Source organism: Python bivittatus, unplaced genomic scaffold (assembly GCF_059951505.1).
Source record: "Python bivittatus isolate LINGU-HERP-01145 unplaced genomic scaffold, Pbiv_v1 ctg000580_np1212, whole genome shotgun sequence".
Classification (NCBI taxonomy): Eukaryota; Metazoa; Chordata; class Lepidosauria; order Squamata; family Pythonidae; genus Python; species Python bivittatus.
In genome coordinates, this window is record NW_028277087.1 from 15,039,624 (window position 1) to 15,065,925 (window position 26,302).

General features: G+C 41.3%; 2 protein-coding genes across 2 annotated transcripts; one reads left to right on the forward strand and one right to left on the reverse strand.

Moving 5' to 3' along the window:
* The first annotated feature begins 266 nt into the window (after nt 1-266).
* On the forward strand, nt 267-2,562 carry MGAT2 (alpha-1,6-mannosyl-glycoprotein 2-beta-N-acetylglucosaminyltransferase). Its single transcript, XM_025175836.2, has one exon. It carries the CDS (start codon nt 570-572, stop codon nt 1,941-1,943), a length of 1,374 nt encoding a protein of 457 aa, XP_025031604.2. The 5' UTR covers nt 267-569; the 3' UTR covers nt 1,944-2,562.
* Nucleotides 2,560-24,538, reverse strand: DNAAF2 (dynein axonemal assembly factor 2). The gene is made up of 3 exons (XM_007442468.3): nt 22,274-24,538; nt 9,326-9,472; nt 2,560-5,444 (listed from the first exon to the last, which is right to left on the reverse strand). The coding sequence occupies exons 1-3, from the start codon at nt 24,536-24,538 to the stop codon at nt 4,956-4,958; spliced, it is 2,901 nt and encodes a 966-aa protein (XP_007442530.1). The 3' UTR covers nt 2,560-4,955.
* Nucleotides 24,539-26,302: the final 1,764 nt, after the last annotated feature.

Consider the following 26,302-nt stretch of genomic DNA (forward strand, 5'->3'; position numbering starts at 1 on the left):
AACTTACTATCCTAGCTTGTTGCCCATTGTCTACAATGAAAGTCATTTGAAAGGCCAAAAAAATTGGGCAGCAGAGTATCTGCTCTTTTTGCCTCCTACCGATCCGATTCATTTCGGGAATGTCAGTGCGAAGCCACTCCTTTTTCCAAGCGCGCCTCTAGCCGTACAGAAAACGGTCAGACCCGATTACCGCTTCTCGCGAACGGAACAGGTAATCCGGATCCGGAAGCTGCGCCTGGAGAGGGAGGTCCCGGGGTTGCTGCAGCCCCGACAGAGACAGCGTGGCCCGCTGGTGCGTCCGGGGCGGAGCCGCTGGGGTCCCTCCCCGGCTCGCTGGCTCCTCATCCGGCCGCGCCGCCTCTTTCGTGTCCGGCCAAGGAAGCGAGGGAGACGATGCGCGCGCGGCGGCGGCGGCGGCAGCAGCTCTCGGGCGCCCGAGAAACGCTGGGCGCTCGATTGTTCCGCTGATGTACGCCAAGGCGCAGCGGGCCGCGCCGGGCCCGGCTCGAGGCCACCGCGAGTGAGGAGCGAGGACGACATAGGAGAACCGGAACCGACCGGACCGGACCATGAGACTCCGCATCTACAAGCGCAAAGTGGTGGCGCTGCTGCTGGTCTTGGGCGCCGCCGCCTGTGCCCTGGTGCTTTGGGGAGGGAGTAGCGAGGCCGGCGGCGGCGGCGGCGGCGTCAGCAAACGGGAAGAACCCGCGTCGCCGCCGCCGCCGCCCCCGGGAGACCGACCGTTGCCGCCGGCCTTTACCAGCAGCAGCCTTCCTGTTAGCGGGCGTCTTTCCAATTCGTCTTGGCTATCGCGGGAAGAGGCGCCGGGGCTGAATCGCACCCTGCACTACCGGTCGCTGGTGTACCGGCTCAACTTCGACCAGCCGGTGCGCAACGAGGCGCACTGGCGGCCTGGCGGGAGCGGCACCGGCACCGAGGAGGTGGCCGTGGCGCTGGTGGTGCAGGTGCATGAGCGCGCCGATCATCTCCGGATACTGTTGGACTCGCTGCGGCGCGCGCCCGGCGTGGAAAAGGTGCTGCTGGTGCTCAGCCACGACGTGTGGTCTGCCGAGTTGAATGCGCTGGCCGCCTCCGTGGACTTCTGCGCGGTCCTGCAGATTTTCTTCCCGTTCAGCCTGCAGCTCTATCCGGGCGAATTCCCAGGCACGGATCCACGCGACTGTCCGCGCGACGTGGGCCAGGAGGCAGCGCTGCGCTCGGGCTGCCTCAACGCCCAGTACCCCGATGCCTTTGGCCACTACCGTGAGGCTACTTTCACCCAGACCAAACACCACTGGTGGTGGAAGCTTCACTTCGTGTGGGAGCGGGTGCGGGCTCTGCGGGAACACCCGGGTTTGGTGGTCTTCTTGGAGGAGGACCACTACCTGGCACCTGACTTCTACCACATCTTGCAGCACCTCTGGGCCCTGCGACAACGTGACTGCCCTGAGTGCCAGTTGCTGTCCTTGGGCACCTACGCCACTGTGCGCGGCAGCTTTGCTGGCCGGGCTGACAAGGTGGAGTTGAAGACATGGAAGTCTACAGAGCACAACATGGGCATGGTCTTTGCTAGGGACACGTACCAGCAACTTATTGCCTGCACTGATGCCTTCTGCACCTATGATGACTACAACTGGGACTGGACCCTCCAGCATTTGACTGTAGGATGCCTTCCTCATTTCTGGAAGGTGCTGGTTCCAGAGATCCCCCGAATCTTCCACACTGGTGACTGTGGCATGCACCACAAGAAGTCTTGCCAACCCTCTGTTCAGAGTGCCAAAATTGACTCTCTCTTAAATAGCAATCAACAATACTTGTTTCCTAAAACCATAACTATTAGCAAGCGGTACTCAGTTGCCCCTTTGAGCCCCCATGTGAAAAATGGGGGTTGGGGTGATATTCGGGACCATGAACTCTGCAAAAGTTACCGAAGATTACAGTGAAAGAAGGAACGTTGACCTTTTTCTCTGTTATGCTGACTAGTCTTTTAAATACTTAAACATAAAAGAAAATTTTTGGATTTTGCTTCTAGTTTAATATGGACAGCAATGATTACAGCAGATGTCATTTGGTAATTAATTTTGGAGGCAGAAGGATTATGTGGAGCAATGCTCAGAATAAAAACTAAATGTCTACTTGTTTACTGGAAATAACGGAGGTTTTTTTTAAAAAAAATCTAGTCTCTTTTATAAAGTGTTCCCTACATCTTCAAACTTTTTTTTTTAAGGATCAAAAAAGATTGTAGATGCAATTGTTTCTACAGTGGCCTTGATCCTTTTCTCTGTATTCAGTGCCCCTGAGTTTTCAAAAATTAGCTTTTAGTTGTTTTTGTAACTCACTCCTTGTTCCCCCTCTATCTTTACAATACGATCGTCTGGCACTCAGTATTCCATAATCTTTTACAGGCTTGCTTGAAATTTGGTACCTTAATTCCTGCAAAAGCATTCTCTTATTTTCTATGTGCTTATTATATGAGAAACATTGAAATTGGTTTCTTTTAATGTAGAATTATGCAACTTTTTTAGTTCTACCAAAATAAAAAATCATGCTTTTGTAATACAAGTTTCAATGGTTTGAAAGGGTCCATTTTATTTAATTTTAATGTTACAAATTAAGTTTTAATATAGAAATGTTAGCATAATGCAGTGATAAAAATAAGACACATGAACAGTTCTTTTTAAAAATGTACTATTTAAGTCATATTGAAACAATTCAACTTTCAGATTTGGCAACCTAACATAATTAAAGATAGAGCATTGAATATAGAATTTGAATGTTAGAAAAAATCAACATCCTAAAATATTTTAATAGATGAAAGGTTTTTCTACATATGTGCTAATCTTAATACCCTAAAAGAGGCCTGCTTTTGGAAACAGTCACAATTTAATTAAACTATATGCTTAGCCCTACAGCAGAATTTATCACAAACTTCTCTAAGCAACCCACACAAAGTTCATTATGCCAACAAACTTCCTAAAATGTACCCTTAGTTTTTATATATAAAATAATCCAAAATTTATTACATGTCCAAACTCCCACAAAGGTACAGATAACAGAAATAATTGGGACAAACTACCTTACTCTTAAAATATTTTTTTATAAATTATATTTGAGAAAAATTACATGTATTAAACTAAGGGGAACTAACAGAAAAACTACAACACTTTTCTGTATCTTGTTTTTCTACTTTTCTGGAATAAAAACATTTTTAAGATTACAAGAAAGGAAGGATTTATTAGGTTTTATAAACTGTCTTATTACAGTTCCATTTGAATATGAAATTGCAGATGGAACTTTTAAATTAATGGATGAAAGACTGCAGACTGTTTTAAATCATTTTTAGAGGGCAGTTGTTAAAATTTGTTAAAATTTCTGGTTTGTATTATCTGCAAAAGGGAACACTCCAGTTAAAACTAAACACAACTAGGGACCACATAGGTCAATGATGAAAGTTAATTGAAATCATGGAACCTTTAATCTTGACTTTGCAGTGTTTGCTCCGCACGCTTGTGATGTCTCGCTGAACAAGAGTTTGCACAAGCGTCAGACTTGAATAGTTTCCTGCAAATTATCAACAGCACCTAAGGCACATTAGAGCTGGCTAATGGCTAATTCTGGGGCATAATTAGAAGTTGGCTTAAGCAAGAAAATTTAATTAAGTTGACATTTAGAACAGTTCTGTTACTGTGTGGTTTTTGACATTCTAATGGTTTAATTTGATTGAAATTAGAGAGTTTTAATGTTGTGACCTGCAAATTCAAACAGGATAATTTCTAATATATATTATCTATGAGTGTATTTTTTATGGAGGTACCCAGTTTATTCCTTGCATAATAAGTCTTCCCATGACTATTTAATGACATTACTTACTGACTTACACTGAACAAAAACAGATTCAGCCTGCTGATGGCTGGTGTTGTATGACAAAATAGGACAATGCTTACAAAATGTATTTAAATTAAGCTTTGAAATTAATTCTTTGAAAACAGCAAATTTATTTCCAAGTAAATGAAATTGGCAATCTGGCACCATTAAAGTCCTAGCCAAGTTACACAGAAATCCATTTGGTTTCAATGGTTTCAGAGACAGTAACTTAACAAATCACTTTTTCACACCACTTGAAAAACTTCCCCAATGTGATTGGGACATTAATCAGGCTCCTGAAAGACTGAAAATGTTTGCAGACCAGATATCAATTAATTGGAAAAAATCAAAAACTTTAACTATGTGATATGGAAGCAAATAAATTGGCTAACACAGTTTAATAATATTTTTATTCTCTTGCCTACCTGTAGGACGCTAGAGTATGAGAACTCTCAAGCTGTGCAAATACACATCTGAAAGCAGTTCTAACAGCAAAGGTCTTGTGTGAAATGTCATCTAACTTTTGGAGAAGGGTGTTTAATGATGAGATATTATCTGCCATTTAGCTGAAAACTGGAGAAAACAGAAGGGGAAGTTAAAAATAAGGAACTGGAAACCATCAGAATTGAGTTTTACAGATGTGAATGTACCGGGTAGTCATGTCCCTTTCAGACAATCTTGTTAGAAATTTTCTGTCCAGTCAGTTCCCAGTTAAACATGGCTCATAAAAGAGTTGCATGTTTGTATAAAAAAACTGTTTATAATTTGCTTATAAGCCAAGGTGTGATTGTAGATTCTGCATGCTTTCCTAACTTATCCCATCTAATTCGGATTCTGGACTTCTCTGAGAAATCTGTATGGCTTTAATGAGCTGCCTATTTCTTTTTGAAATTCAGTAACAAATTGGTCACATCTGAATCTTTGAACTAACGAGAAAAGTAAAGGTTTGGACAAATAGTTTCTATTTCTTGCTTTTTGCTCCCAACAGTTGTATTTTGATTTCTACATGACTTTGCTTTTTTGTGTACTTTAGAGTAAGCACAGAATTTGAGGTAGTTGTGGAGCTTAGATAAGAGCCTTACAAAACTAATTTAATCCAGTTCATACAGCAAAGTATTTTCAAAGGTGACTGCACACTGTGTCCTGTGACAGCTTATATATTCCACACTTCCATCTTGCATGTTAGTTTCCTTTAACACAGTGGGAACTAACTTGTTCAATTCTTGTCTGTTCTGTGAGGACTCTGAATGTACATCCACTTCCTCTCCCTGTAGAAACGGGACAGGCTCCTCCTGAAGCTCAGTTTGCCCTGAGGATGTGGCTCTTTTGCCTGTTGCAAAAGAAAGTTCTGACTCAAATAATTCGTTTATCTGTGACTTCCCAGGAATCCTCCCACTGGGATCACCAGGGTCAAGCTCCATACAATGGCTTGGTCCCTTGCCAACTTGCCCCATTGTTTCCATAGTTGCAAATGAAACACTTTTGGTTTGTACAGAGCAATTTTCTGCATCTGCTAAAAGTCTGCTGCCCTCTTTTTCTTCTCTTCTGCCAGGTTCACGGCTACCATTCTCCTCTACCTGCTAAGAGGAAGGGAGAGAAAACATTTCAGTGATTTAACCTAAGAAAACAAGATCATTAATCTCACAAGAACACCCTGAGCTTCCTCCTTGTCTGGACTTGGTGTGTTCATATCTTCTTGCTATGCTTCCTGTAAATACAGTTGGAGAGTTTCATAACCCTGACAGCAGAATTTGACTACCAAGCAGCAGGGACTTGCTTAGAGGCAATGTTGCATTATATCAACCAGGTGGCTTTAGCAAAAAGAAGAATCATGGTTAATGTATACAAAATGCTTCTGCTTACTCAATGCCTCAATACCATCTGGACTTTGCGTGTTCCTGGAGAAAAATTATGATTCTAGCTGAAGAAGTAGTTGATCTGCTTGGTCTTTCAGTCTCTGTGTGATGTGCCAGTTGGCTCTACTTTGTTAATTATTTAAGTATTAAATGGATATATTGATAGCCTAGCTCAGTGAGAAACTTGGCATGCCTCTTATAATGCTGTGTAAGGAAGACGATTGGGAAGGGAAAGATGGACATTTGCTTCTAAATCCTCAAAGTCCAATTTGCTAAGATTTAAACGAATTATTATCACCCAACAATACCCATAAGCTTCCAGTCATTATGTGACAGCATCCTTGAAGGCTACGTTTGTAGCCACTGCATGTGTTAGCGGCCCTGTCTCTTGGCTATATTAATAATTATAATTTTCTCAGCTGCTATATATATTTATTTTTTGTATTGTTTTCAGTTGTTTTTATTGTTTCAGAATTGTTCGCTGTCCAGAGTCACCTGGTTGAGATGGGGCAGCTACAACTTGTCAGATCAAGTTCCCATACTACTTGAAATATTTCAGACTTAATCTCATGTTTATGTCCAAATAAAGTAGTGCATCCAAGACAATATGGCATTAGCATCACAAACATGTAATAATTAGGTAGATGAGTCTCATGTGGCTATCTGAATGGATATTTCTAGCCTAGTGCAGTCAGAGTTAGAACTTTTGATACAGTGGGCTTTGGCTGGCAAAGAGCCAAGGTAAAATATAAATGCAGCACAATTTGTAAATGTTTGAAGAGAAACAAAATACTGACAATATAATAGTGGTGAAACTATAATATATAATAGCAGAATCTGAAGCACCCTCATGGAATAAAAAAGCAGAGCTAGAATTCAAATGTAGTTGTTTGCTCTAGTTTTTTGCTTACTGCAATGTAGAGTGTCCTACCCCAGTCTTCTTAGCCAAGGAGCAAAGTCCAAAGTGCACCTCTGGACTTTCATAGTCAGATTTAAGATAAAGAGCGGCTAACAGAATGAGAATCTAAATAATATCTGCGTATGTAACTTCAGTGTCATACAAAATTCAATGTATATTTCAGGGAGAAATCAAAACTGTTCCCCTAGCCTTTCTATTAAGTAATTCTTGCTGGGGGGGTTTTCACTATTTTCTTTACAATTTAAACATTAATTTACATTATAGAAATAATTCTTCAGTTGTGACAGGATGTACAAATAAAGCCCCAGAAATTTGCGTATTGTTGTAATAGGAAGCAGGTCTAGGAATGGTCTCGGAGGAGAACCCATGCAATGTAACTGTATTGAGGCATCTTCTTACTGAAGAGCCTCCATAGATACCCAAGTAATTAGTCATCATTTAGAAGGAACTTTAAAATGAAGACTCAGTCCCAGTAACTTTGCTATCTTTTTATTAGTTTCTTGACTTCTACTCTTTACAAATAAACCTCAGCTCAATTTTCTGTTATATTCATCCTATGGTCTTCTCCAAATTCTTATCTACCTATAGAATTTACACATACACCCTGCCACAAACTAAAATCTATACATAGCAAATGCATCCTTGTTTGGGGAGATGGAATGACTTTAATATAGCAGAGAAAAGAGAGACGGTCAATCATTTCTTATTAGGAGTGTGCGTGGGTATGTACAGTGGGGCAAAAAAGTATTTAGTCAGCCACCAATTGTGCACATTCTCCCACTTAAAAAGATGAGAGAGGCCTGTAATTTTCATCATAGGTATACCTCAACTGTGAGAGACAAAATGGGGAGAAAAATCCAGAAAATCACATTGTCTGATTTTTAAAGAATTTATTTGCAAATCATGGTGGAAAATAAGTATTTGGTCAATATCAAAAGTTCATCTCAATACTTTGTTATATATCCTTTGTTGGCAATGACAGAGGTCAAACATTTTCTGTAAGTCTTCACAAGGTTTTCACATACTGTTGGTGTTTTGGCCCATTCCTCCATGCAGATCTCCTCTAGAGCAGTGATGTTTTGGGGCTGTCGCTGGGCAACACGGACTTTCAACTCCCTCCAAAGGTTTTCCATGGGGTTGAGATCTGGAGACTGGCTAGGCCACTCCAGGACCTTGAAATGCTTCTTACAAAGCCACTCCTTTGTTGCCCGGGCGGTGTGTTTGGGATCATTGTTATGCTGAAAGACCCAGCCACATTTCATCTTCAATGCCCTGCTGATGGAAGGAGGTGTTCACTCAAAATCTCACGATACATGGCCCCATTCATTCTTTCCTTTACACGGATCAGTCATCCTGGTCCCTTTGCAGAAAAACAGCCCCAAAGCATGATGTTTCCACCCCCATGCTTCACAGTAGGTATGGTGTTCTTTGGATGCAACTCAGCATTCTCTCTCCTCCAAACACGACGAGTTGAGTTTAGACCAAAATGCTCTACTTTGGTTTCATCTGACCATATGACATTCTCCCAATCCTCTTCTGGATCATCCAAATGCTCTCTAGCAAACTTCAGACAGGCCCAGACATGTACTGGCTTAAGCAGGGGGACACGTCTGGCACTGCAGGATTTGAGTCCCTGGTGGCGTAGTGTGTTACTGATGGTAGCCTTTGTTACTTTGGTCCCAGCTCCCTGCAGGTCATTCACTAGGTCCCCCCATGTGGTTCTGGGATTTTTGCTCACTGTTCTTGTGATCATATTGACCCCACGGGGTGAGATCTTGCGTGGAGCCCCAGATCGAGGGAGATTATCAGTGGTCTTGTATGTCTTCCATTTTCTAATTATTGCTCCCACAGTTGATTTCTTCACACCAAGCTGCTTGCCTATTGCAGATTCAGTCTTCCCAGCCTGGTGCAGGTCTACAATTTTGTTTCTGGTGTCCTTCCACAGCTCTTTGATCTTGGCCATAGTGGAGTTTGGAGTGTGACTGTTTGAGGTTGTGGACAGGTGTCTTTTATACTGATAACAAGGTCAAACAGGTGCCATTACTACAGGTTTACGAGTGGAGGACAGAGGAGCCTCTTAAAGAAGTAGTTACTGGTCTGTGAGAGCCAGACATCTTGCTTGTTTGTAGGTGACCAAATACTTATTTTCCACCATGATTTGCAAATAAATTCTTTAAAAATCAGACAATGTGATTTTCTGGATTTTTTCCCCCATTTTGTCTCTCATAGTTGAGATATACCTATGATGAAAATTACAGGCCTCTCTCATCTTTTTAAGTGGGAGAACTTGCACAATTGGTGGCTGACTAAATACTTTTTTGCCCCACTGTACATAACACCTGACAATTCCATAAACCAGACTCACCTTTTCTTGGGAGTACATAACAACTGTGTAGGTCAGCCACATAATGCCAGGAAAAGATGCAGTTGCTTTAACGAGTTGCTGACAGATGGTATGTGCTCTGAAACACCTTTCCCCCTTTGAATCCAAAGTGCTGCTACACAGCCCCAGTTGCTTTGTTTCTGAACAATGAATACTATACAGTATTCTACTTTTAAAATCACTGTTCTATCATACAAAGAATAAGCCCTCAAGAACATTAAGCAGGACTGGTGAGGGTAACCATAGTGATAGAGCCCTTCAGTTTAGAAGTAGATAAGAGATATATGCTGAATAACCATTTACCTTTAATCTGATCTGACTTTTGCCCTCAGAGACATCCAATACTTCAATTAATGGCTGATGTTCCCTCTCTGATTGACTGGGACAGCAAATCCCTGTGAGACTGACAAGAAACTTATCGACATTGTTTTCAGTGATAAACCACCTTTCCTAAAGGCAAAACAGACATAGAAGGATTTAGTCATCATTTCAAATAAAAAACCTTAGTTCCGAAGACACCCTAGCTACTACAATCACAACTCTTCTTTTCTTTTTCTTCAAGGAGACTTTAATGATGCAGGGGTCCTTGGGGGAAAAAGGACCCAACAATTTTTTTCCCTATAATTGCCATACATTCTGAAGCAGCTTCTTTAACCTGCTGCTCTCCAGATGTGAAGGACTACAACTCTTAACATGATCTTTGACACCAGGTTGGGAAAGTGTGCTCTGAAAGCAATCAGCTGTACTGTCCTTTGTAAAAAGTGAAGGAATAACAAATGGGAGCAGTAGGGCCAGGGTGGTGCAGTGGTTAAAGAGTTGGACTGTCACCAAGGAGCCAAAGGTTCTAGTCTACCCTCACCCACCCAAAGTTCACTGAGGGTCTTTGGATAAGTCACTCTCAGCCCAACCTAACTCACAAGGTTGTTGTGGGGGAAAATGATGTGATGGAATGGAATTATGAAGGCCAGGCTCAGGGAGATAAACATTTTCTTAGCTCCCCAGAAGAGCGTGGGAGGAACAAGAGGATGAGACTGGCACCTCCCTGAGGAATTCACACTGTTGTGACTGGCTGACTTTGGGAGCTGGGGTTTCAGTCTGGGAAGATTAATGTCAGGCCTAGCCCAAGGAACTCCAAGAGACAATGCAAATTCAGTCCAGTTATATTTATTAGTTACAACCTCTAGCAAGAATCTTCACACAAGCCATATAAATGAAATCAGCTAATAGAGTAGCACTCTCTGGGAAAGAAAATGTGGATATCATGAGCTAATGAATGGAATATGTACTAGAATATTGTATTGATATTATGGCTATATGGCTTTTCAAACAAGTTTTTTAAAGTAACTTACTATACAATAAAATAAAATAAGGTTGTCAGCTCTATAACTGTGCCTTTTACAGCAGTTTCAGAAGCCACTTTTTTTTATAGAACTTCCTTGCCATATGGGTGCTTTAACCACCTTTCCAATGGAAAATTATAAACAACCACATAAAAGTATAACACTAGTTCAGTTCTATCTTCAGTTCTCGAGTATATTTTTCAGTGCAACCACTTTAAAACATAAAAAAAATCCCCATAACATGTATAGTACAAGTTAGTATATAATATGCTTAAAAATACTGAAAAGTATGAAAGTGTAATCTGTTAAATAGCAGAAAGAAGTGGTGAGGAAGATGTGCATCTTTAGGGCTTTTATGTTCAAAAAACAGCTAGTGCTCTTATCAGTATAGATTACATACCATTTGGAACACTGCAAGAGAATCCATGACACCAGTACTACACAACACACTTGACCTAACCAAATATACTAAGATCAAAATACCCAGAATCATAGACCTCATCAACTTCTGCTTCACTACCTATTTTCATTTTGATGAAAATACCAACAAATCAGAGGAACACCCATGGGATCACCATTCTCAGGACTCAGCAGAGACTGTAACTCAGCATCTAGAAAATACAGCACTCCCACACATACATCCGGTATGTAGATGACACCTTTGTCATAATAAAAAGGAACAACTAGAGAAGACACATGAAACAATCAACAACATCTTCAAAGGAATAAAATTCACAAGGGAAGAAGAAAACAACAAACTACCCTTCCTGGATATCCTCATCAGCAGAGGAAATGATGGCAAATTAGAAACACAAGTCCATCAAAAACAACCCACACTAACCAAGTACTCCATTACCAAAGTTACAACCCAACCTCCTGCAAGAGGAGCCGTGTAAGTACATTATTCAGACGAGCGCAAACGCACTGCAGCAACCCAAAACACTGAAAAAGGAAACAGATAGCCTATACATCTTTCAACAAAATGGATACCCACGCAACTTTATCAAAAAGTGCCTGACCATTCAACCCACTACAGCACAACCAACACAAGCTATGAAAAGGATAACACTGCCATACATCAGAAACATCTCATAAACAACCAACAGACTATTACAACCACACAGCATCACCATAGGACACAAACCTACTGAAGCCCTCCAAAACATCTTAACTAAACCAAAAGACCCAGTAGCCCAAAAAGAAAAAAAAACCAGGTATCATCTACAACATACAGTGTAAGGACTGCAACAGCTATTGTTAGGACAGACAGGCAGAAGACTAGCAGAGCGTATCCACGAATACCAACTAGCAGTCAGAAGACATGACGAAAACTCCTTAATCTCACCACACATAGAGAGACTCAACCATAGTTTCAGCTGGGAAACTGTGAGCATCCTAGACCAAGCTAAATCCAAAAATGTTAGGGAATTCCTAGAAGCTCGGCTCTCAGACATATCAGCCATTAATAGACACAAAGAGATAAATCACATTTACACTCCATTCAAAAGAGACAACAAGAAAGCTAAAAAGGAATCAGAAAGACTTGAACACATCCTCACCAGAAGCCTACACCCAGATAAGCAGGAATTAACACTAGACAAACAGTCAAGCAGAAAACAATAGTCTAATCAAGGAACTACCAAGGAGACAAACAATCAAGCAAAAAATCAAGAAACTACCAAGGTGAAAACTACACCCTCACCAACACTGGCAAGGCAAGTTAGTGTATATAAACAGGGAGAAAACCCCATACTCACAAGCACTGATGATGTTACCTAGTTGGGTAATGAAACATCTGCAATCAAACAACCAAGCTCAGAGAGCACCAAGGACTCCAAAGTTCAACCCTGAAGTACATATATTCTCTTCTATTGGTAAATGCTGAATTGCTTATTACTAACCTATAATTTCAAAGATGAGATAAAGGTCTCTATGTTTTTTGTTTTGGAACAACAGATCAAAAGTAATTGCCCCTCCTCCATCCAACTAGATATCAAGCAGATAGCTCCAAAGAGGATGGAAACACCTATTACAAACTCACACTTTTGTTCTGGCATTATCAGACTAATTTGCCTGCTCCAGGTTTTCCTAATACAGCTCTTACAGTACTTTCCATTTATGCTAAATGCTTGTAAATAGTGTAGTTTATTCAGAGTAGCTACAAATTGTTTGGGAGACTTTTTTTTTTTTGTCTGAGAAGCAGAATAAAGTGATTGGCAACGATGGAATCTAATCAATTTGCACTGAGGGCACTTCAATTTCAACGCTCTCTAATCACAAAATTTGAAAGCAGACATTCTACAAGATCAGACCTCAAAGATCATCCACTCCATCTCCATCATCCAACTCTCTGCAATGTGCAAGAAAACCAATTAAACCATCCTTGAGAGGTGGCTGTCCAGCCTATTCTTAAAAACCTCCAGAGTTGGAGAACCCATAAGTAGACAGTTCCACTGTTGTGCAGCTCTTACCATCAGGAATTTTTTCCTTATATTTAAATGAAATTTAGGTAACAACATGTACATCATTTGTGGACCTACTTTCCATGCAGTGGGAAATAGCTCATGACCATCTTCCCTATGGTACCTTTTTATGTACCTGAACACTGATATGTCACAATATCACATGTCCCCTCAGTCTTTTCCCCAGAATGAATATCTCATATTCCTTCAATCTGTCCTTAAAGGCCATATCCTCAAATGTTTGTGCCATCTCTGTCACCCTCTTCTGAACCTTTTCTAATCTATCAATAGCCTTCTGGAAATGTGGTACCCAGAACTATACACAGGTACAGTCTCAAGCATCTTCAATACAGTGATTTTTCTAATGCAATCGAGAATTGCATTAGCCTTTATCTAGTACCACATTATTAGAATTAATGTCTCTCCTGAGGAGACTGCAGGCATTTAAAATTTAGGACATATAGTGGGAATTAAGTTAAGTAAAGATCCCTTCACTGTCAAATTAAGACAGCAGGTTGAAAAAAAATGCAGATCTGCAGATCTCAAAGCTTCTCTGGCTTTTGTCAGTCTTGACACAGAGAAATTCAGCTCTTCCAAGCAATGCAAATTGACTGGGATGTGGGGGGTGGGGGTGATGGTGGTTAGAGGTTTCTCTGAGACACTAGCACTGGTTAAAATGATAATAGCCCCAAGAGACAGCCCCAGAAAAAAGCTTTTAACAGCTTAATCAAGAGGCCAGTAATTTCTCTGATACACATTTTCTAAACAAGGAAAGTGGTGTGTGTTATTTAAATATTAATGGCTCTCCCAGAATGAAGCTGTTTTATCAACAGTTAAGGCAGCAGTATTTTAATGAAAATAGATTTTTCTCAAAACATTATCTGTTATTTATTCTAGATTATTGTGATATATCAGAATGAACAAATGCTTGGAATCCTTCACAATGCAGTTGTTCAGGATTTAATACTGACATTCATATTTTTCAAATATAATGTACACACATACATATCTATAACACTATTCTCTTTTAGAGTAAGCAATGTTTACTAAGAAAGAGAAAAATAAAAGAATAGGCAAGAGATAAGAAAACATTCACTGTATTTTTCCATATCTTTCTATCCTAGCAAACTCTCCTTGATTCTATGACATCCATACCCATATAAATTTAATAAATAAACAAATAAATAATGCTTCATAGACTATCTTTTGCTCTTTAAATTCTTCACTTCTGTTTTGTTGAGTGTAATCGTCAGCTAGACATTCTCAGTCTTCTTCTTGATCTATTCAATTTCCATCCATATATTTGCTTTGCTGCAGATTCACTAGCTCTGTTAGGCAACTATACTACTGAAACTGCAGCCCATATAACAAATTGCAGCCTTCAGCTCCTGAACAAAAGACAGAATATAAATGTAACACCTACATAAATAATAAATATCCAAAGGAAAGGTCAAAAATTTCAGACATATTCATCAGCAACTGAAAATAGTAGCAGCTGCTTGTTTTTACCTCTCACCTATATATGTTTCCAATTATTTTATTAATTTTTTTTCTTTTAATGAACCATGGTTTTAGCTTGTTTTTTTGCTATTACTTTGACTGGGATTAAAAAAACAACTGACATATATCACTAAAACAATAAGTTATCGAAGCAATCTTATTTATTCAAAAGTAAGCTTCATTGCGTTGGACTTATTCAATTTATCCAGATATTGTGATTTGTAAACTATAATTTACTACTAACCATCTTGTGTGAATGCAACCAAAGTTTATTCAATAAGCCATGGCTGAATAACTGTGGCTTAATGTTGATATAAAAAGGCCTAACTGGCAACGTTAGTTTGATTCATTAAACTGTAATTAAGACTAATTATATTTTGTCCAGATTCTATAAACAATTAATCAAAACTTTATAATCACCTCATGGTTTCAACAGGAGCAGAAGAAGCTTGTGAATTCAAGGCTCATTCCCATAATAAATCTGTTCTTTCTTGTTTTTTGTTTATTAGATGTAACATGGTTTTACTACTATTACATCTAAGCAAGTACAACTGTACCACAATGTAGTACAGTATATTCTGTCAAAGACTTGTAGGCAAAAGAATTTGCTTTTGTGTGCATAAACTGAGCAAGAATTAGATCAGTGATTTAGAGAATATGGAGAAAATTAGTTTTCCATGCCTGGGTGCAATTATTTCAAGCCCAAATACAAGCTTCTGTTGATTTTCTTTCTTATGGGCCATTAAATCAGTGGTTTATCTTGATTTCTTGGTATACAATACATCTGACTAAAACATTCCTGCTCTTTGTAATTTTCCATTCCTTATCTATGTTAAATACTCTGATCTTTTTTTAAGCCTTCAGAGGCTTAACTGAAACACCTAAGAAATACTGAAAGCATTCCTTTAACTTATTTGACTGGAACTTAGCTGGTTACAGTACTATCATTTTTGCAGGAAGGAATAAACTCACTTTCCCAACATACACAACATATCAATATAATGTAACACAGCTATAATGGAGTAAGATACAACAATCTGGATTAATTTTCTCAGATGAGGACTAGAGAAATTTGCAGCGTTCGGAAAGTATTTCAGATGCTACCAATAAATCTCAAGCTGAGAATCATATCAGTCAAACAAGCTTTTAAAAAAAATTAAAAGAAATATGTGTCCAATAAAATCAGCAATTTCAATCAACATAAGTAGAATTATCTATTGCCATATGTTAAATTGACTCCATGCAAAATATTCATTATTTTCAGAAAATCTATTTCTTAACTTATACAATTCACTTATTCCATTTTGCTACACACACTCATAGCAGCTAAACAATATATAAGGAGAGACAGACAGACAGACAGACAGACAGACAATAAAACTAGAAAAAGAAGTGCTGCTATTTGAATTACTTGTACTAGAACAACAGATCTTCTGGGAAGAGATGCCAAGCATCTGCTTCATCAGATAGCAAATCCAGCATTGCCCATTGCTTCATGAGAATTCTAGTTTATGCACCTTACTTGAAGCTTCTTAATTGGAATCTCTGCTTGTTTTTGCTTCTACATGTCTGCTTCTATAATGCATAAATCCGAAGTTAAGATTGGAAATGTCTAATTACAAAGAAAGAATAGAATTGATATAACTGATATAATTCATAGGATTTCAACACTACATTTTTTCCTAAGTTCTTAAATGTTCCAACACTGTAGGTGATATTGATAGGATACATTTCAAAATTCAGTAATTTTTCCTAATCTGTGGAAAGTTGGAATAGGCAGAAAAACAGGCATAGACAACAACGTTAATAGATGTAGGAGCTGTATAACTTTGTGTATCAGAAAACAATTATCCAGCTCACACAAGCAACCAAATTTTGTGAGTTTCATCACTAGTAATGAAACACATGGACATATGAGCATAACTCAGCTACAAGGCATGAGCCTACCTCAACCACTATATGGTTCTGCATGCTGGAAATCTTACTTGACTTCAGTGAACTAAACAGAGTTATTTGTGATTTTATCTTCTTCATTGTGGAACCCTCCCAATGGCAATCTTCATCATAAATTCATGGATTCTGTAAACCATTAAATTAATGCCTTTGCAGCAGCCTCTGATAGAAATACCAGAGTTATTTACCTCCCTGTCATCACGGATCCATACTGAAAAACATAAAATGGACAGATTTTTATTCAAAAGGACACTTGATTTATTGAAACCCCATTTAACAAATTCGTAACCTTTACATAGATGAAAAATTAGATTGTCTCTCCAATGGTCACAACATTTGCATAAGTAGCCAAGGAAAAGTTTGTCATTATACAGAACTCTCTCAAAAAATTAATCAGTTCCCCCAACTAATGGATACATACTGAATGAGTAGACAAAAGTTCAACAAATCATACATTTAATTACAAGACAAAAATTTTCCCGCAGCATGTGGAAGGGATGAGAGAGAAATCAGTCCAGCCAATCAAGTAACACCACAATAAAAATAAGGATGATTGTTGGAAAAAGCAAATAGAAATCCTAACAACAAGAACTGTGCAAAATGTTGCAGAATACCACTATATGTTGCAACATGTGGAAAAAAACTACAAATAGATCTGAATTGGCTGTATTCTTATAAACGTATCTTTTTCATGCCTTCTATTATTATTGTTAACAGGAATCTCTCTTAGATGGGGTAATTTACTCCTTCTGAATTTTGCAGTCCAAAGGATCTCCTTATCTAGCAATGAACTTGGGTATTCAAATACTGTATTGGTTGAAATTGGGAATATTTCCCCAACTTTGATTGGTGAGCCAGTGACACCTGTTTGCATAGATTAGGCAACTATAACCTATATGAACATCTCTATCGGATTATTATTATGACTTTTATGTAGTTTTGGAAATCTCAACTAGTCTGCAAAGCTACAGCTAGACTGCTGGAAAAAATAGTTATCAGAAGCATTGTTGTTCAGTCGTTAAGTCATGTCCGACTCTTCGTGACCCCATGAACCATATCGCGCCAGGCCTTCCTGTCCTTTCACTGCCTCCCTGAGTTTTCTCAGTTTCATGCTCATTGCTTCAGTGATGCTATCTAACCATCTCATCCTCTGCCGTCTCCTTCTCCTTTTGCCTTCAATCTTTCCCAGCATCAGGGTCTTTTCCAAGGAGTCCTCTCTTCGCATTAGGTGACCAAAGTATCTGAGCTTGAGCTTCATTATCAATCCTTCCAATGAGCAATCAGGGTTGATTTCCTTTAAGATTGACTGGTTTGACCTCCTAGCAGTCCAGGGGACTCTCAAGAGTCTTCTCCAGCACCACAGTTCAAAGGCATCAATTCTTTGGCGCTCAGCCTTCATTATGGTCCAGCTCTCACAGCCATACATTACTCCTGGAAAAACCATAGCTTTGACTATGCGGATCTTTGTCAGCAAGATGATGTCTCTGCTTTTTAATATGCTATCTAGATTTGCCATAGCTTTCCTCCCAAGGAGCGTCTTTTAATTTCATGGCTGCAGTCTCCGTCTGTGGTGATCTTGGAGCCTAAATAAAGTCTGTGACTGCTTCCATTTCTACCCCTTCTATTTGCCAGGAATTGATGGGTCCAGATGCCATGATCTTAGTTTTTTTAATGTTGAGTTTCAAGCCAGCTTTTGCACTCTCTTCTTTCACGCTCATCAAGAGGCTCATTAGTTCTTCACTTTCTGCCATTAGGGTGGTATCATCTGCATATCTGAGGTTGTTGATGTTTCTCCCTGCAATCTTACCGTATTTTTCTGACAATAAGACGCCCCCATGTACAAGACGACCCCCACTTTTCCAACCCAAAATTAAGAAATCAATATTTTAAAGATAGTGCAGAACACATTTTTATTTAGTAATTAGTTAACATTTACCTGATACACTCGGTGGGAGGAGGTCCAAACCGTCTCTCTGCAGCTCTATTTCCAGGCTCTTTTGCATAACTGATTACATTCAAGCACGAGTGAAACTGCTGATAGCTTGTCTCTGCAAACAGCTTTCCTCTAATTGGTTTGTTGAGAATCAGCTGACGTCAGTTACATCAGGCTCGTGATTGGAGGAAGTCTGTTTGGGAGACAAGCTATTTCACTCGTGATTGGAGGCTAACAATAGGAGGAAGCCTCTCTGCAGAAACAAAGTATGGGCAGTTTTGCAACCGCGCGATTCTCGGCTGACTTCCTTGAATAAGACGCCCTTCCATTTTTAGGGTAAGGATTTTAGAAAGAAGTATCGTCTTATAGTCAGAAAAATATGGTAATTCTGGCTTGTGATTCTTCCAGCCTGGCATTTCTCATGATGTACTCTGCATATAGGTTAAATAAGCAGGGTGACAGTATACAGCCTTGTCGTACTCCTTTCCCTATTTTGAACCAATCAGTTGTTCCATGACCAGTTCTAACTGTTGCTTCTTGGCCTGCATACAGATTTCTCAGGAGACAGGTAAGGTGGTCTGGTACCCCCATCTCTTTAAGAATTTGCCACAGTTTGTTGTGATCCACACAATCGAAGGCTTTTGCATAGTCAATGAAGCAGAAGTAGATGTTTTTCCGGAACTCTCATGCTTTCTCCATGATCCAGTGAATGTTGGCAATTTGATCTCTACTTCCTCTGCCTCTTCAAAACCCAGCTTGTACATCCGGTAGTTCTCGGTTCACATACTGCTGAAGCCTAGCTTGTAGGATTTTGAGCATAACCTTGCTAGCATGTGAAATGAGTTCAATTGTGCGATAGTTTGAACATTCTTTGGCATTGCCCTTCTTTGGAATTGGAACATAAACTGACCTTTTCTAATCCCATGGCCACTGTTGCGTTTTCCAAACTTGCTGGCATATTGAGTGCAGCACTTTAACACCATCATCTTTTAGTATTTTAAATAACTCAGCTGGAATACTGTCATCTCCACTAGCTTTGTTGTCAGTAATGCTTCCTAAGGCCCACTTGACTTCGGTCTCTAGGATGTCTGGCTCAAGGTCAGTGACCACACCAGCATGGACATCAGGGACATCAAGATCTTTCTTGTAGAGTTCTTCTGTGTATTCTTGCCACCTCTTCTTAATCTCTTCTGCTTCTGTTAGGTCCCTGCCTTTTTTGTCCTTTATCATGCCCATCTTTGCACTAAACGTTCCTTTGATATCTCCAATTTTCTTGAAGAGATCTCTAGTCTTCCCCATTCTATTGTTTTCCTCAATTTCTTTGCATTGTTCATTTAAGAAGGCCTTCTTATCTCTCCTTGCTGTTCTCTGGAAATCTGCATTCAGTTGCTTATATCTTTCCCTTTCACCCTTGCTTTTCGCATTCCTTCTTTCCACAGCTATTTGTAAAGCCTCATCAGACAGCCATTTTGCTTTCTTGCATTTCTTTTTCTTTGGGATGGTTTTAGTTGCTGCCTCCTGTACAATGTTACGGACCTCCGTCCACAGTTCTTCAAGCACTCTGTCTACCAAATCTCATCCCCTAAATCTATTCATCACCTTCACTGTGTACTCAGAAGGAATATGATCTAAGTCATACCTGAGTGGTCTAGTGGTGGTTTTCCCTACATTCTTCAATTTAAGCCTAAATTTTGCAGTAAGAAGCTCATGATCTGAGCCACAGTCAGCTCCTGGTCTTGTTTTTGCTGTCTGTATAGAGCTTCTCCATCTTTGGCTGCAAAGTATATAATCAATCTGGTTTCGGTATTGACCATCTGGTGATGTCCGAGTGTAGAGTTGTCTCTTGTGTTGTTGGAAAAGAGTGTTTGCTATGACTAGCTTGTTCTCTTGACAGAACTCTATTAGCCTTTGCCCTACTTCATTTTGTACTCCAAGGCCAAACTTGCCTGTTATTCTGATTACTCCTTGACTTCCTACTTTAGCATTCCAATCCCCTATGATGAAAAGGACATCTTTTTTTGGTGCTAGTTCTAGAAGGTGTTGTAGGTCTTCACAGAACCGGTCAACTTCAGCTTCTTCGGCATCAGCGGTTGGGGCACAGACTTGGATTACTGTGATGTTGAATGGTTTGCCTTGGATTCGCACTGAGATCATTCTGTCGTTTTTGAGGTTGTACCCCATTACTGCCTTTCCCACTCTCTTATTGACTATGAGTGCTACTCCATTTCTTCTAAGGGTTTCTTGGCCACAGTAGTAGATATAATGATCACCTGAATTAAATTCACCCATTCCTGTCCATTTCAATTCGCTGATTCCCAAGATGTCGATGTTCAATCTTGTCATCTCATGTTTGACCGCATCCAGCTTGCCTTGGTTCATAAATCTTACATTCCAGGTACCTATACAATATTGTTCTTTACAGCATCGGACCTTCTTTTCGCTTCCAGATACATCCACAGCTGAACGTCCCTTTGGCTTTGGCCCAGCTGCTTCACTCTTTCTGGAGCTACTTGGAATTGCCCTCCGCTCTTCCCCAGTAGCATATTGGACACCTTCCGACCTGAGGGGCTCATCTTCCGGCGTCATATCTTTTAACCATCAGAAGCATATAGTTTGTTAATTTCACTGAACAACAGTGAAAACAATTTCACTGGTGGCTGCTCCATTTTTTAGCTTAATACAAAGGGCTGATTATTAACCTTAAAATCCTAAGTGGCTTGTGAACAACTAACCACAACTATGTTTTCCTTACTAGCCTGTCCATGCACTCAGCTCCCTTAGATGTTCTATTATTTGAATTGCAATTGGCTGGGATTGCAGTTGCCATGCCTACACTTTAAAATTCTCTGGCAAACCACTTCCGAAACACCTTGCCATGAAAACTGCAGGGACTCGTCCAGGCAGTTGCTGCAGAATTGGTTATGATTGAGTGCAGATAAAAAAAAAAAATTAAGCCCTGGATTGTTTTTCATATTCATTTAGTGAAAGTAGAATTTATTTTAAACTGTAATTCCTAATTCACATGTAGTATGAAGCCAACAATCTATTATACTGAAACTATATTTGATTTTATTTCTTCTCCATCCCACACAGATGGTGGTAAAAAGGGAAGAATGTTTGAGCCAGGTGCTTTACACAGGCATTTTCCTGCTGGTAATGATTTAGCATTACACGAAAAGTATAGTAAAGACAGAGCTTCTACAATCTAGAACACTTTCATCAGTAATCTTGTGAGTGATTCAGTGTTCAGATTATTTGATAGATAAAGGAAGGTAAGAGTTAAAAATGGGAAAATATACCATAGAATATGAGTCTAGAGAGAGCAAAGTATTAAACCAGTATTCTCATTTTTATTGTATCACAAACCTTGTCCCAATTCAAGATAACATTCTAAACTTCAAAACTCCAAATTGAAAGTCTACAGATTATATATCCAATGAATAACAGAGGAGGAGGAGGAGGAGGAACCTTCTCAGACTGACTACTCCCCTCAAGATAAGAACATTTATATCCAACTACAATATCAACATAGCCAACCAGTAAAAGCAAAACAGCAAAATGTATTCCTTTATATGCCATTCTAGGGGAAACTACTGTTCACCCAAGTACTGGCATAACTGTCCCCCTCCCCCCAAAAATATTCCAGTATTCTGATACACCTTGTTTCTAAAGAATCATAACCATGACTTCCACCCACAGGACATCAATTCACTGCCACAAATGCCACACATGCACAGTAGTTAAGTAAGAACAGATTTACTGCATCAAGCAAAGCTACAATCTAAAATACAGCTATGAGAACTTGCTTCTGAGTATGCCTGCTATGCTGACCTGTCTCCTGTAATAACAAAATAGCAAATAAGTGTTAATGTGAGTCAATCACTAAGTTATTACCTCAAACAGTTGTTGCTAGAATTATTATGCAAACTAGATAAAAAACCCACTGCCGTACATTCTGTACAGAAAGAGAATGAAATGAAATAAATGTACAACTTGGAACTATCACATTTCCATATTGTAAAGAACCTGCATAGACTAGTATAAAAATCTGAAAAGTAATTACCTGTAAGTCGTCATAATTTGAACCAAAGTAGAGCTTTGTCCAAATTCCAGTGGTTTCAGGTGATTTAGCGAGGGTAATGACAACATTATTAGGTGAGACATTAACTTCAATTTCTGGAGAACACAATTTATTTTCAGGAAGAAACTGTAAGAGGAAAATGTAGGAAACAGAGTCTTTGTTTGCAAAATTCACCCTGTAGTAATTCGTGCCCACTTCCCCCTGAAAGCTCAGGGGAACAATGTCTGGAACCTGTAAGAGGAGCACCAGGGACTTTTCATCTTGAGTACAATTAAAAGGAGGGCACAGGGGGCTGGCAAGAGATACTGAAGGATCAGGATTGCAAGTAGAGGTTATATGAGCATCTACAGCTCCATCAAGATTTTGTGAAGGCCGAATAGAAGAAACAGTGACTCTCTTTCCAGGATACAAAACAGAATGTTCCACATGGTTAGTAGTGGTGGGGTTTGCTGTATCTGAGTTTCCAGAAAACTTTGGCCTCTGATCCAGACTGTCAGTTGACAAGATTGTCTCAGAATGATCCAAGCTGATATCAGAAGGACATATATACGGGATTGTGCTGCTACCTGGGCACAATGGGAGTTCAACGTTAGTGATGTTGGGGTTTTTACTAAGTTCCATGTCGGTGCAGAGATGTTCCTGCTTTACAGGAAAAACAGGATGCGCAGGAAGCTCCCAAGTGTCAGTATGCAGAAAGGGGGCAAGGGAATCTGAGCCGGTACCTTCAGGCTGTGCACCCAAGATCACGTTGTTACTGCTTCTGGTTAACGACGAATCCCCTGGACTAATGTTCTCGTTGCACATGGGAAGTGCAGCACTAAATTCAGAAGCACAAGGAATTTCTTCCGCATGCATCGAAAACTCCAGATGGTTACGGGTAGTCCGCACGTGGGCACTGAGCGGAACCGGGCTGTTCACGTCAGAAACCAAAGGGACATCCACATTATCATTTGTCGTAGCAACGGCCAAAGAGGCTGTCGGAGTTATTTCTACGTCGGACGCAGGCAATGCCGCGCTGTCTACGGATGCAACAAGAGGAAGCGCCTGCTCAGAATGGCTGGTCTTTTGACACACTTCCGGATCGTCCTTATCTGGGGTGGCGGCGCAGTCTTCCTGCAGCTGCTCCTCGTTTTCTGGCGAGGCCTTGATTTGCTCTTGCGGAGTTTGGACGCTGAAAACAAGCTCCGAGTCAGGCTTCCGCAAAACCGGCAGGACTACCACTAGTTGTTTCTTGGCTTTGTTGAATGTGGCCCGGCCGCGGCCCTCGTCCACTGGGTAGGGCAATGGGAGGCGCAGCTGGTAGGCAGCAGGGCGCTGCGAGTCCAGCTGGAGCTCCTGGCCGCAGATCTCCAGCTGGGCCTGGGCGGCACAGCTGAGCAGTGGCAGCTCAATGGTCACCACCAACTCACGGGGGATCGGGCTAGGCGTCGAGTCCCGGCTGTTGCGGTAGTCCTGAAAGTCCACGTAGGAGCGGTGCCGGAGGGTCCAGTGCGGAGTGGTGGGAGATGGGGGTGATTTGGGAGGCGGCGGCGGGCTCTGAGCTGCGTACTGCGGCCTGGGCGGCGGATAGGTGTAGGGCGAAGGGAAAGGCGGCAAAGGGGAGTCGTCGGACTCTCCACCCTCTTCTGGGGGCGGCCGAGCCCCTGCGGGGAGCGGCGTCCGGAGCAACGTGGCCTGTGGGACGCCCTTGTACTTGGTGCAGCGGAGAGGGACGGCGTTCGTGCGGTCCAGTTGCGGGGAGAAATTTTTCTCTACCGCCTCCAGGGCCGTGTCGTTCACCAGGCGGCGGAACTGGGCCAGGCGGGCGGCCAAGCGGAGGGTATGCGGGTGGAAGACGACGTCGTAGACAAGGCGGTGAGGCCCGCGCGGGTGGCCGCGGCTTAGTTCTTCGCGGCCCGGCGCTAAGCAGTGTGGCAGAAGCCAGCAGGAACCGCCAGGCTCTGGCCGAGGCTCAGGCCTCCCCACTAGCGGGTTGCTGCAGATGTTGATGTAACACCGCCGGCTACCAGCCTGGCTCGTGCGGAGAACCCAGCCCGGTGTGGGGTGCAGGAAGCGGGCTTCCACGCCCCGCTGCCGCTCCAGAGCTGTCACTTCGGCCTCATAAATAGCCCTTTGTTCTGGATCGTTCAGTTCGGCCACGTACTCCGCGAAAAGAGTGCGGAAGCCCTGGTCCTTGAAGGCGCTTGTCAGGCGCTCTACTTCGTCCCCCGTGAGGTTCAAGTCCTCCAGGCCTGAGCGGCCCGTCATGCCTGCAAGGCGGGCTTCGTTTCCTTTGGTCGGGCCGACTCGGACAGGCGGTTGCCCAAAGGGAGAGAAGGGCTGCGTCTCCTTCCCTCGTTTGGGGGAGCCGTCCTGGTCCCCGTAGGGATTAAATCAAGCGATATGGCAGCTATTGCTGGCCCTAGTGGTTTTGTTGCTATGGAAACGTTCTTAACAATATGGCGGGTCTGATCGGTTGCCATAGCGATCAGAGCAAACGGGACGGTGGTCCAGCCCCCTTCGGGACGCTAAATAGGCCAAGAGCTCGTGCGAACGGCGAGAACACGGATCGTCGACCTCTTTGTGGCAGAGGGATCTTTGCCAGAAAAGAATATAAAACACAGGATCAGAGCCAGTTTGTGGCAGATGCTTGGCAACATACTGGGAGCCTTCAAAACTGCCAACAGAAAGAGGGAAAGCAACTCAGCAGCAGCGGTAAACTGGCCTCTCTGTGAAGTCTAAGAAAATCCGGCCATCATCACATTTTGTTACCCTGCACACCTCTGGGGTAGTGCAGCAGAGTGGACTCAGCCATCAGCTCGGTTGTATGCCTAAAAGGCAAGGAAGAAGCTGGGTGTTGGCTGCTGCTCATTAGGAACGACCACTGTATCTGCTCTCCTTTACCTGCCTGCTTTCCTTGGCTGGCACAGCGGTGGTGATCATGCTCACAAGACCCAGATAGGAAAGAACAAGCAGGTGCAGTGACCAATTCTCCATGCTTCAGCTCTGTCTGCCATTACAGCTGTCATTGCTGCTGTGATGCCCAAAAGCAAACTGCTGGCAAGCTGGAGAGGATCATACCCAAGTTCCATCAATCCAATCCTACTTCTCCCTTAATCCAACATGAAAGCATTTTTTCAGCAAATGACTGCAATATTTATTCACCCCCTACATGGTTTATGTACTCAAGGCAGCCTTCACAGCCATTAACATTTTAAAATAATTTAGGCTTCCACTGTGCACAGTCCTTTCTAAAGGTTATTTCACAATCATTCCTGAAACCTGCTGCAGGTATGTACAAATAACAACTTGTGTTCTGGGCTATAGCCTCTTTAATTTAAAAGATAAGAGAGAAAAAACTTGTTTTAAGTTTCTAACATCTTCCCCTTTTAGACATGGTTGATGCTTTGCAACATGAAAAGAGCAGCCTTTATTGCTCTTCTAAATTCAGATCAATTTAGCTATCCTATTTTGGGTCACGTTGCCTGTGAATTCTAGGAGTTGTAGTTCCAACTAATTTGGAGGTATTGGGGTTTGGGATAGCTGCTTCAATACTTAAGGGCATTACACTAGTTCTGTAGTTCAAAAGAGAGAAAAAGTTGAGCCACTGAAATGGTGAAAATACTATAGTGAACATTTTGTATGCAGGTGTCTTAAAAAGTTATAAATCCAGTGATCGCTGATGATACTTCATATATTCAGACTTTACATTAATCTGCATAGATACCATTTAGTGAAGGCAATTATCAGTTATTTCTTCTCCCATCAAGTCTACCTGTTCCTGCTATCACACCTTATCTTCTACTAGACACTAGTACAGTGTCATAGCTGTACTGATCCTTCAGAAATTTTTCAGTATTTTAGATGTTCAGTCTTGGCTGTTTAATGTGGATAGGGATTTTTTAATTTGGTCATCACTGAAGGCCAATATTTTCCTCCCATAAATAGTCCTGTTTAAAATTACAGATTTGTTCTAAAGAATATTCAGGTTTATTTGCTTAATACTAAATCAGAAGAAAGTTGAATAGTTTT

Coding starts and splice junctions, on each gene's coding strand:
- MGAT2 (XM_025175836.2), top strand. CDS start 570: ATGAGACTCCGCATCTACAAGCGCAAAGTGGTGGCGCTGCTGCTGGTC.
- DNAAF2 (XM_007442468.3), bottom strand. CDS start 24,538: ATGACGGGCCGCTCAGGCCTGGAGGACTTGAACCTCACGGGGGACGAA. Junction 9,473..22,273: donor CAAATTATGACGACTTACAG/GTAATTACTTTT, acceptor TTTTGCCTTTAG/GAAAGGTGGTTTATCACTGA. Junction 5,445..9,325: donor AAAGTCAGATCAGATTAAAG/GTAAATGGTTAT, acceptor CCTTCCTCTTAG/CAGGTAGAGGAGAATGGTAG.